Raw genomic sequence first — 13099 nt, forward strand, 5'->3', positions numbered from 1 at the left:
CTTTACATCACAGAAATAACTTTTACCTGAAAAATCTTATAGGCATTTTTTTTCCCCAGAGGGAAATTAGGGCAGGTTTTGCCAAGGTCTTGGATGAATCATTAGTAAAGGAATGGAACCTAGAATTCCTACTCTCTCTTCTCTCTGTCTTGTCTTCTTTTTATATTAACAATTTTTAGGCCACCAACATATTGCATAACTATTTTGCAGCGTAAGAGTGAGCTGCATTACAAGCAAATCCTCTTTATAAATAGACCCTTGTTATGTGTTGCAATTTTGGCGTATTTAGTATTGTTTACGTCTTACCATGCTTCAGGAATCACCTTTTAAATATTAAATATCCCTAAAGATATTTTGACTCTTTGTACAATAAACGGTGTTTGAAATACAATAAAGGATATATCATGATCTCTACAGAGATTGTCTTTAAGGTGTGCTTGGTATGCAGTCACAAAGAGAAAAAATTTTTGAATTATTGGATCTTTTGGGATTATAGAATGTAAGCATACTTTTAAAATCTACTGGAATCACCTTCCTTTATAGTATAGGTTGACCTTTGACCTGAATTGAAACGGGCTTTAGGTTTTTTTCTCTATACTATTGTTAAAAAGCCTTCTATATAATGTTAAAAAGTCTGGTTATTGGGCCTTAAATTGAATTTTCCTTACTAGAAAAAAGAGAAAAATTAGTTTTGGTGTTAGGTTATAATAAAAACTAGGTATATTCTTCCTTTTGAAGATTAAATTCATGTCTGTCTTGTTTTCACTGGACATGTGTATTAAATTTAGTGTTGTGGCTGTACATCATCTAAATTATTATTTATTAATTGCAGTTGTGGATTAATCTTTGTGACTGCTGCTTCTTTGAAGGATTTGGTCAGAAGTTAATGATGAGAGGATATAGCAGTAGGGATGACACCAAAGCAGATGAGACCCTTTTGTACATTCTCTTGGTGGTGATTTTACATTAGAAATCAAAGGGTTTGTAGGCTCCATGTGAGAAGCTTCAGTGTATTACTGTGATAATGACACTAGTAATGGGTTCTTTAGTCCTCAATTAGAATCTCCTAGCTTTTTAGTCATGCTGTTCAGCTATCAGTAAATATTGGGCCCAGTAATAAACTGTCAGTTGTCATTGAAGAAAATAATGATGTTATAACTTGAAAAGTTATTTTATAAGAAAATTTCTTTTGGAGTATTTGCTTGTCATCCTCATCTCATCATTTATTGTGGGAGATTTTCTAAGGTACACTGCCATGAAATCTAGAGTAATTGCATGTTTTGGTGAGCCACACTGGAGAAATCTCTTTGGGAGGTGATGGCTTCTCCAGAGAAGACCTTTGGCTTTGGAGTGTGACCAACCTGGGTTTGAAGCCTATGTCTGCTACCACTGAACTGTGTATCTTTGTGCTAGTTACTTGACCTTGAAGGGTGTTGTGGGTATGTAAACTTCTGGCACATAACAGGTGCTTAAGAGAGCGTCTTTCCTGTCTCTTCCTCTGCCTTGGGAGGGCAGCCACAGTCCCTGACTCTCCCTGGGGTCCTTCCTTCACTACCACACATTGGAATATATAGTGGAGTGTATGAAAGAGCTTGGTACTTGCTGTTTGTGTATTCATTCCAGGTATGTGCTGTTTGTGAATACCAACCACTTCATGCTCCAAGTAACATGCCTTTCTTTCCCGCTAGGTGCCTGAGATCATCAGCTCCATTAGACAGGCTGGGAAGATTGCCCGCCAAGAGGAGCTCCATTGCCCATCTGAGTTTGACGACACATTCGCCAAGAAGTTTGAGGTGCTCTTTTGTGGCCGAGTGACGGTAGCTCACAAGAAGGCCCCGCCAGCACTGATAGATGAATGCATCGAGAAGTTCAATCACATCAGTTGCAGCAGGAAAGCAGAATTTGACTTGCTGTCTCAGAATTCTGAGACCACAAATACTGTGGGAGGATTTTCCTTAACGGATAAATTCCGATCTGTATTCCATACGGTGGGCAATGAGGAGCAGGCCCAGAGGCCTATGCGGAAGTCCCTCTCCCAGCCTGGACTTCGTTCAATGGCCTTTAAGAAGGAATTTCATGATGGGATCCTTAGAACTAGTAGTTTATTCAGCTCTTTTGAGGAACATGACATTGCAAACCACCTTATTAGTGGACACAATATTGTGCAGCCGACCGATATTGAGGAAAATCGAACTATGCTCTTCACGGTAAAATAATAGTAGCCTTGTGCTTGTCCTCAGTCTCAGATACAAATGTTCAAAAGAAAATATGCTTTATTGAGTGAAGATGCTTAGTAAATTGTTTTTGGCAGTTTTGTGTGGATCCATCTATCTTTATATTGAATATTTCTTTTCTCAGGATAAAATCCTTCTTTCAGTCATAAGCCTTTAAAATCATCAGGGGAATCATAAATAGAATGCATCTTATATCATTGTATAATTGGTATATTGTTTTTTCTCCCCTGATTGTAAAGACACCTTCCATTTGGAAAGAACAGTTAAAATACATGAAAGAGGCCAAAAAAGAAAAGGGTTTTTAAAAATGTATGTTCATTTCAAGTAATAGTTTTCAACAGAATCTTTTAGTTGGAAATTGCCCTCTTTACTATTTTCATTAATTTTTAAAACCTTTACTCTTTGTTAATTGGGAAAATTGGCTTTGCAGTTAACATGGTATTTGAAATTTATACTCAAACCGAAATATTTATTTGGGCAACTGCTTACTCACTTTTTTCTTGAAAAAGAAAAATTGGTAAACTGACAGTGAGCCAAATGCCAGAAAAGGAGTGGACAGAGGAACCCCCCCTAGGAGTTGGGGTTCCTGGGTTCCATGCAGAACTGGGGATCTTCTGGGTGGCTTTTGCCCTCCCTGAGAGCCACTGGGGCTGATCTCACAGAACTGAGAGCTAACCCAGAAGTGAACCGGTCTCTGACGGGGCAGGGAACTAGTTTTTCTTGGTCCCCTTCTCTGCTGCTTTTTTGCCTTCACATTCTATAGACAGCAAATTTATCTTAAATGTAATGTCTTGTTTTTGTGCCTAACTCAGCACAGTGAGATGGTCATGCAGTGAGGAAGTTGGCCCCTGAGGTTAATGCTGTGTGGCTTCATGTCAAGATGGTGTGTCAGAGGGTCGAGAGGGCTGATTTATTTCTTCCCCTCTTCATTGTTGGCCTAGTACACATTGGCAGTCAGGCTTGTGTTTTGATCTGTGAGCTATATTTTAACAAAAATTCTTTTCGTATCACTGGGAAAGCTGTTCAGTACACTCATTTAGCAAGCATTTATTGAGTGACTGCTGTTTACAAAGTCCTAGGCTGTAGGCTAGAAATACAGCAGTGAACAAGTCAGGCATGGTCTCTGCATATGTGGAATTTAGAGCTCAGTAAGGGAGACAGATGTCAGACAACTGGTTGCACAAGTAATGATCTAATTACAGCTGTGATCAATGCTGCAAAGAAGAAGCAGAGGATACTGAGAGAGAGAATTTTAGGGAATGAGGGAAGGCTGTTATGGAAGTGAGTTTCACTGAACAGAGGGTTGGGTCTGACTACCTTGTGTATCCTGGGTGTGGAGAACAGCAGGTGAGAAGCCCCTAGGAGAGTAATGGAGCTTGGTATTGGGACAACCCCCAAAGTCTTTGCACTTGCTGTTTCCTTTGGCTGGCATGCTTCCTTCCAGATTTTCATGAGTCTTGGTTCCTCGCTTCTTTCAGTCTCTGCTGCAATGTGTACTTGACGTAGAGAAATCATCTTATCAGTGAGGCTAACAGCAACCTCCCATCCTACTCCACTGCTTTGCTTTATTTTTATCCACATCATGTCTCAGCATCTGACATGATTATAAATCAGATGAGTTAAATATTTTATGTCTTACATGCCCCCAAGAAGGTAAGCTCCATGAGGACCTGGATTTTTATGTCTGTTCACTGCCATCATCACCAGTGCCTAGAACACAGCCTAAGCACAAGACAGGTTTTCAGTGGATACTTGTTGAATGAGAAAGAAGGCCAGATGACTGTGCACCAAGGGCAAGGAGGGAAGGTGGGGAGAGAATGGGCCCAGTAAGGGAGGCAGGGGCTTCATTAGCCATGAGCCTTGGGTCATGTTCAGGATTTGGGTTTTTATCTCAAAAGCAATGTAAAGTCACTGAAGGGCTTAAAACTTAACAGATTGTTATGAAATGTCTTTGGCTACCAGAAAAAGGTAAACTTTGAGAAAGGCAAGAATAGGTTGGGGAGAAGAGTTAAGGGTCCATTGCAATAGTGCCTGTGAGAGATGGTGGCAGCTTGGAAAGTGAAGGTAGTGGGATGGAGAGAAGTGGACAGATACTCAAGAGGTCTAGTTGATGGGACACATTGATTGATTAGATGTGACAGGAAATGAGAGCGATCTCCAGCGTCCCACCCAACTTGAAATTCTGATTTGCTGTTTATACCCAGCCACAACCAAGTAATTATGCTTTAGAGATTCTCAGCTGTCAGATTTTCAAAAGCTGTTTTTAAAAATAAGTAACGATTATCTTCATTGTGTAGGTAAAGACGTTTACTTCTAAAGGGACTCAACATATCCAAAGTAGAGATTCATTCATTGTTTATACACATTTGCATCTTTTCTCTGTAATGAGCTAGTTGGTTCCTCCTGTAGAGAGACACATGGTCTAGTCTAATTCAGAAAGATGTTGCATATTAAAAATGAATTAGTTTTTTAATCATACTTGGTTTCCAGGGAAGGATAAAGGCAAACAGCTGTCCACCTGTCAATGTCAACTGACTGGAATATAGTTCAGAAATAATAAGTGAGAAAAAATGATTTTCATTACAAAGTCCATGACCCAGATAGAATGCACATTTCTTGACCCCACATTCACAGTATAAATTTCCCTACTTATACCACAGTTTCCAACAAACTTGGATATCTGATTTCTGTTCCACGTCAAAATGTAAAGAGTTTAGAGGAGGGAATGGAACTGTGAGTTAGTGACAGTGTTAGGATGTGATCCTGAGGAGAAACTAAAACTGTGGGAAAACACACGTAAGAAGCTTAGTGATCTGGAGGCATGGAGCCAGGGAGGCAGCTAAAGAGCATGCACACAATTCATTAATTAATACAGGCATTACAGCACAATACTCTACTATAATGGATGTCTGTTATGATAACCCAAGTCAATGAGACTATGTTAATCTATGCCAATGCTCTAACTTTAAAAGGTCAGGTAAATAATGTCTGTAAATTCCTAACACCAAGTATGTACTTAACAAATGGTAGATTATTTTAACAATAATTTTAAATGACTTTGCAGAAAGAATTAATCATTTGAAAATGTTTTGGAAGTTTTAAAAGGGAAACTTCAGTTTTCTGTAAGATTCACGCATGGTGAAACATTTCCTTATAAAGGGGGTGTTAGATCTAAACCTTTGTCTACTTTTGGAATATTTGGTCCTTTCCCCTCAAAGAAGACTGTAGACATATGGAGGTGAATGTACTGATAATTATCCTGTGTTACATCCTATGAAATCTTTAGGATACATTATAACATTTGAAATGATTTCCTACAATGATATAATCAGAATTTCATGGGAACTTGCTTTTTTTATTCTTTATTTTCTTAAATCTTGAAATAAGAATGTGTGTATAATAAATTTGAATTCAATTTTCATGAAAACCTAGTTTCTTTTTTTGTTTGTTTTTTAAGATTGGCCAGTCTGAAGTTTACCTCATCAGTCCTGACACCAAAAAAATAGCATTTGAGAAAAATTTTAAGGAGATATCGTTTTGCTCTCAGGTAAATTGAAATGGGTTATTGGTTCAATTGCAATTGAATTTTTTAATGATTTAAAAAACAAATCTGTAGTACAACAAGGTGTATGTTTTCTAATTATTTGGTTTGTGATCTTGCATTTCTTTTTCTTTTGCCTTGCTATATTAAGGTAAATTACAAATATAATTTTGAAATAAAAAATTTTGCTCTCAGTGACAGTAATGTTCTGGAGAAAACAGATCTCTTTTTTTGCAATTATTGATAGTGATGTTACACAGTCATGGTTTCAATGTATGTGTGTGTGTTACAGATTTACATGTACACACAAATACTCCTCTTTTTAAAAATAGATATTTCTGCTTTATAGAAATTCATAACTTTTTGGTACCAACCATCATTTTTTTCTCCCTTAAAATATAGCACACAGTGCTTATCTTAGAGAACATTTTATTCAGATTAGTGTATCTACTTGAAAATTTCTTTCTTGATAATCTCCAAGACGGGTTTTATAGAGACTTTGGAGGAATCTGCCAATTACAATGAGACATGCAACTTTTACTCAGGACCTTCCTACCAAATAATGAGATCACTTGAAGTTATTATTTTTTTTTTTTTAAATCTAACTTCTCATTTCTATAATTAATAAGATATGAAAATCTCAGTGTTTTCTAATTTATGACATGATCTACTGAAGTATTCAAAAGGAAACTTTTCTTTTGCAAAATATGAAAATAGGAATGCTCCTTCATATATCAAATAGGGAACCATTTACAAAGAATATCATTTTCTAATTCATATTCCTCTAAATAGTAACCTCTAGCATAGCCTTAATTTGCTTTTGGAAACATTAATTGATATGCCAGCATATGGCAGTGGCTACTCATTTACTGAAAAATATTTGAGAGTGAGCTTATGAACAGAACTTCTTCTTCATTTACTGCTAATATAAATATTAGTGTTAAATGTTTGCTTTTCCCACGTAATAGCTTTATTATTTCCTAAAGCGTGCAGTTTGCATGATTGCCTGAACTTCAAGCTCTCAGCACTCATATATCTGCATGTTGATGCTTTCAGAGGGCACTGACAAATTAATATTCATCTTTTCCAAGGTGCCTCTGTTAGGTGATGTTTTTGAACTAGGTTTACATAATAACATTTACTGAAAAGAGCCCTTAGAAAACTATGAGAGATCCTTGAACTTAATATGTCATGTTTAAAATCTCCTCTACTCTGCGTGTGTATCATCTTTGACTTGTTCTTTATACTGGTATACTTTAGTATTTATCATTTATTTTAAGAGTACAAATATACTTAAAAAATTTTTTTTCAATCTTTGAGTCTGGGTGTACATGCAAGTGTGTGCACAAGTGTGCAGTGCCTTTGTGTGTGTGTGCATACAGGTGCATGTATGTGTGTATGGTTGTGTTTCTTCATTGATCTCTGGTTCTGCCTTTGATTCTGCAAGTTGTTCTAATTCTTTAATATCTAACAGAAGTTCTAATTTTTCTGTGTCAGTTTTTCTCCACTTCCTTTTAGTACTAGAATGAGTGTTAAAACTTGTTTTCCAGTCTTCTGCTGTTGTTGTGGGTGTACTCAAAGTAGCATTTTTTTTTTTTTACCAGTTTTATTCACACTGCATATAATCCCTTTAAAGTGCACCATCAGTGGCTCTCAGTATAATGACCGAGTTGTGCATTCACCACCACAATCAACTTGAGAACATTCTCATTGCTCCAGGAAAAAAAAAATCTTGTACCTCTTATACCCCCCTATTATTGACCCTTAGCTTTGGTATAGTACCTTTGTTATAACTGATGAAAGAATTTTACCGAGTTATCAACGTAGCATTTTTGAGAATGATGTTACTCTTCATCATAGTTGAGAGATGATGCTGTGAGTTGCTTTTTATTTTGAAATATTTGAGAGAAAAGTAATTTTTTTAGTGCTTTTTAAAATTGTGCTGTGTAAATCTTAAATTGCATTTCTGGATATTGTGCCTCTTTTGGACACAACTCAACATTACGTTCTCTTTTTTGCTTGCCTTCAACAGGGCATTAGACATGTGGACCATTTTGGGTTTATCTGCCGAGAGTCTTCGGGAATTGGAGGCTTTCATTTCGTATGTTATGTGTTTCAGTGCACAAATGAAGCTCTGGTAAGAGAGGATTAATAATTCCTTGTCTTCTATTTACAAGGAATTTCAGATTCACTGACTTTTTTTCCCTTAGTAAAGCTGTGTAGCCTTATTGACATACTACTGTTCAACTTCATTCATTCATTCATGACTGTTTAAATAACTAGTTAGTACACGTCTGAGGCATATTTGGGTGCCCATTTTCAATTTTCATTATTTCAGGAGAATCTGTCCACTTTTACCCTCCAGTTTAGCATTTTAATATGCTGTCTTGAACTTTTGATAAGAGGAGTTTGATTTTTCACTCAATTAATTTGTATTTTTAATTTTTTACATAATCTCCTTTAAAAGATTTAAGTATTCAGGTAGTATTTCTCATACTTCAATCTGGCAGTTACTGTGGTTATCATCTGACAATTTGTGATTAGTAATTCAGACAAATCTTAAAATCTTAGTTCTTTCCACAGTGTCAAATCTCAGCCTAGCTAACTTTTCAAAAAGTGTTTTAATTTGAAATAATTTCAAATTCATAGGAGAGTTGCAAAAGTAATATAAAGCCCATACAGATAACTCCAACATCAACCACCCCCTTACCCCCCGAAATACCCAGATCCACCAGTTTTAATGTTCTGCTACATTTACTGTATCATTATATCAGTTTTCTAAACTTATGTTAAGAATAGATTGTATAAATCATTCTACTTGAGTACATAATACCTCCATGCACACATTTCCTAAAAACAAGGATATCCACATATGTAACCACCTTAAGTACAATTATCAAGTTTGAGAAACTTAACCTTTATATAAAGCTTTGTCTTTATTCCCATTTTTCCATATGTCCCAATAATGTCCTTTTGGGCCTTTTCTCCTCTATTATTAGATCCATTTCAGGATTATGTATTGCATTTAATTGTCATTGTCTCTATAGTTGCTCTTTTTAGTTGTGGAAATATATATGTAACATGAACTTTCTCATCTCAACCACTCTCAAGGACAGCATTCAGTGGGATTAATGACATTCACAATGTTGCACTGCCTTCACCACCATCCATTACCAGAACTTTCCCACACAGAAACCCTACACCCATTATGCATTAACTCCCTATCACCCCACCTCCATCTGTATTCTATTTTCTGTCTTAATAGATTTACATATTCTAGCTATTTCATATAAGTTGAATCATGCAGTATCTGTCCCTTTGTGTCTTATGTCACTCAACATGATGTCTTCAAGGTTCATCCATGTAGTGGCATGCATCAGGCTTTCTTTTTACACCTAAGTAATATTCCATTGTGTGTATACACAACATTTTGTTTGTCCATTCATCTGCTAATGGACATTTGGGTTGCTTCCACTTTTTGGCTATTGTGCATAATGCTGCTGTGAACATAGGTGTGCGAATAACTCTTGGAGGCTGCTTTCAGTTCTCTGGAGTATATACCTAGAAGAGGGTTTGCTGTCAGCTCAGCTGAGTTTTAGTTTTTTAGGCTAGCTAATTTTAAATCTTTTTGCTGGCTACAGTTTCTCTTCTCTTTGATTAGGTCGATGAAATTATGATGACCCTGAAGCAGGCCTTCACAGTGGCAGCTGTGCAGCAGACTTCTAAAGTGCCAGCCCAGCTGTGCGAGGGATGTCCTGTGCAGTACATGCACAAGCTCTGTGAAAGGATAGAGGGTGAGTCATGGACCCCTTTCCAGCTTTAAAACATTGGGAATTAAAGGTCATGAGAAAACCCTAGATGGTAGGCATTTGTTGAAATGTTCTGCATGGCACAGGCTGCATAGCATGTTAGCTACAGGCATTTACAGGAGGCAGTGGATGTCTTTTGTACATCAGACATTGTGCTACATGCTGAGATACAAAGATGAAAATCCATACCCCTTCTACTATCTCCCCACCAACATACTCTGAGGGTTGAAGAGGAATTAGGGAAACAGAAGTTCCAAAACTAGTTGCATAGCCTTTCTCATGGTTGTGAGAATGGTCAATAATATTGGCCTCTGTAGAGAGATCTAGTCAGAGAAGAGTTGACGAATTTCCCATGACCTTCTAATTGAGAAACCCAAAGTGCCAGGACCGTTTTAATGGAGTGGAGAGTGCAGAAGACACGTTGCAGTTGAGCAAATGGAAAGGAATAAAAGAAGTGGTGACTGAGAGTATTGTTGATGGTGTCTGGAAATATGGTTTAGGAATAAACCACAATAAAGTGTGTTATTTGTTGCTAATATTTATTGGATCCTTAAAATGTTCCAAGCACTGTGCTAAGTGCTTTATTTAATATGTATTGTCCATTTAATCCTCCCCACATTTCTGGGAGGAAAAGGGGCTTTTTTTTTTTTTTTTTTTTTTGCACCTTCTATGAATAAGTAAACTGAGAATTAGAGAAGTTGAGGAATAAACCAGTCTGTGATGAACTCAGGATTTAGCCCCTGCTGGTAAAACCCTAGATATACTGCCCATCGAACCAGTCTTTCCAAGAGAAGCCATGCTGGGGAAGGCTCCAGCAGACTTTTTAGAACTGGATATGTTTGAGCAAATTCACAGCCCAGTGGGCCCGACCATTGGAGTGGAGTAGCAGTGGTCTCTCTGGAGGGATTTGCCTCAGGTAGGAGGAGAGAAATCTCTGTGACTGCAGGGATGGGCAGAGGGAAAAAAGACAAAACAGGGGTTAGGGTGAAAGTGGGCAGTGATGTGCATCAGAGGGAATCTAGGAGATGAAGAGTTTTATACCTCTTTTTTCTTGGTTTTGCATCTTGTTCCAGTTATGAGAGGATTTCTAAAACCTTTTTTTAGATAGTTTTAGGGGGAGTCACATGACCTAAACCCATGTTATTGTAAAGAGAAAACAAAGATTTGATAATTTTCTGTATATCTGGGATACTTAATATAAACTATAATTATGTAAAGAAAAACGTTATTGCTATTTAGATTTGATTTTCCTTTTTAAATGTGATAAATTAACAGCTGTCTTAAGGTTTGAGAGTGTTCAGTTGCTGGCATTACAGTGCTCTTTAAAGTGAATCAAAATGATTAATTTTTTTGTTTGTTTTCCTAGTTATTACTGTTTGCTGACATTATACAAAATATAGCTGGGAACCGAAAGAGTTTTGCTTTAACTAGAAATAGATCCCAACTGAGGCAATCACTAACCCTTTTCCTAGTGGTTGTCAAGATAAGGTAAACTATGACAGAAACATCCCTTAAGAGCTTATTTAAGAAGCCAGCGGTGACGTTGGCTTTGATGATAAAGCAGATCAGAATCTGCAGGAACTAGAATGTTTCCAGAGTTCCACTTGATAAATCTTTCTTTGGTCTGGTTTAGTTTTCAGAAAGTTGGAGCTGAAAGGTTTAGTCAGTGAAGGGACTTTTGCTGCAGTTTTGGAATTAATCATTTAATTCATTTTTTACCTTGTGAAATCCAATCAAAGCAATAAGCTACACTAATTTAAAAGCATCCGTTAAATAGTAGCACAATGGGAAGTCAGGTGAGGGTATGTTTTGGTATGTGATGGGAAGCATTTCTAAAAATATAGATGACATATGGTTTGAGGCATTCGTAGAGGAGATGCTTATTATTTATTGAACAGTTTTAAACCCTTGCTTTTGGCTATACTGTATTTCTAGTAAGTGTAAAAAGTGGTTTATTAAAACTTGTATGCTCCCATAGGAGCAGTTGTAACAAGAAGTTGTGGTCTCACCAAGAACTCCATTAACTGTGGAGAGGACCAGTGACATGACCTCAAAAAGAAAGACTTAAAGGGCTCATTTTCTTAATCAGTGATGTAGTCAAATTATGACTTGGAATCTATAAAATAGAGTAAATATACGGCACATATTGATTATACTAGCCGCTCGCTCCCCTCTGAAGTGCACTGTGTACGGATCACATGTGAAAGGTGCGGCTCTACTCGATTGTGTGTTTGAATTATATACCACTGCTGGTTCTAGTGAGTAGTTTTTTTTTTTTTTTTTAAATTCAGTTTTATTGAAATATATTTGCATACCATACAATCATCCATGGTATACAGTCAACTGTTCACAGTATATGATCATATAGTTATGCGTTCATCACCACAATCTATTTCTGAACATTTTCCTTGCATCAGAAAGAATCAGAATAAGAATAAAAAATAAAAGTGAAAAAAGAACACTCAAACCATCCCCCCATCCCACCCTATTTGTCATTTAGTTTTTATCCCCATTTTTCTACTCATCCATACACTAGATAAAGGGGGTGTGATCCACAAGGTTTTCACAATCACCCTGTCACCGCTTGTAATCTACGTTATTATATAATCGTCTTCAGGAGTCCAGACTACTGGGTTGGAGTTTGGTAGTTTCAGGTATTTACTTCTAGCTATTCCAATACATTAAAACCTAAGAGGTGTTATCTGTATAGCGCATAAGAAAGTCCATCAGAGTGACCTCTCTACTCCATTTGAAATCTCTCAGCCACTGAAAGTGTTTTGTCTCATTTTGCGTCCCCCTTTTGGTCAAGAAGATACTCTCAGTCCCACGATGCTGGGTCCGCATTCATCCCTGGGAGTCATATCCTGCATTGCCAGGGAGATTTACACCCCTGGGAGTTGGGTCCCATGTAGGGGGGAGGGCAGTGAATTCACCCGTCAAGGTGGCTCAGTTAGAGAGAGAGAGGGCCACATCTGAGCAACAAAGAGGTACTCAGGGGGAGACTCTTAGGCACAACCATATGCGAGTTTAGCCTCTCCTCCACAGCAACAAGCCCCATAAGGGCAAGTCCCATGACCAAGGGCTCAGCACATCAAACCGCCAGTCCCAGTGTTTGTGATGACATCAACACCAGTCCAGGTGAGGAAGTCCAACACCTCTGCACCTTCCCCCAGCTCCTAATGAGTAGTTTTTATATAGCATTTTGCTTAACTTAAAGTTTAGAATCATTAGTTAATTCTCAAAAGTTAGAAAGTTTTGGGAGTTGTGCCAGTTTGAATGTATTATGTCCCCCAAACGCCATTATCTTTGATGTAATCTTGTGTGGGCAGATGTTATCAGTGTTGATTAGATTGTAATTCTTTGAGTGTTTCTTTGGAATGTGCCCCACCCAGCTGTGGGTGATGACTCTGATTGGATAATTTCCATGGAGGTGTTGCTCCGCCCATTCGTGGTGGGTCTAAGTTGATCAGTGGAGCCATATGAATGAGCTGACATAACAGAAGAAACTCAGTGCA

General features: G+C 37.5%; 1 protein-coding gene across 4 annotated transcripts in view; it reads left to right on the forward strand.

The window, feature by feature from the left end:
- TBC1D1 (TBC1 domain family member 1) overlaps positions 1-13099 on the forward strand; it is a 238182-nt gene that overhangs the window by 96273 nt on the left and 128810 nt on the right. For all 4 annotated transcript variants that reach the window (XM_037829562.1, XM_037829563.1, XM_037829564.1 and 1 more), the window contains 4 exons: positions 1689-2207; positions 5692-5781; positions 7808-7912; positions 9437-9569. In XM_037829562.1, the coding sequence (XP_037685490.1) occupies positions 1689-2207; positions 5692-5781; positions 7808-7912; positions 9437-9569 (847 nt within the window). The remainder of the gene's footprint in view (positions 1-1688; positions 2208-5691; positions 5782-7807; positions 7913-9436; positions 9570-13099) is intronic.

This window comes from Choloepus didactylus, chromosome 3 (genome assembly GCF_015220235.1).
Source record: "Choloepus didactylus isolate mChoDid1 chromosome 3, mChoDid1.pri, whole genome shotgun sequence".
NCBI classification, from domain to species: Eukaryota; Metazoa; Chordata; class Mammalia; order Pilosa; family Megalonychidae; genus Choloepus; species Choloepus didactylus.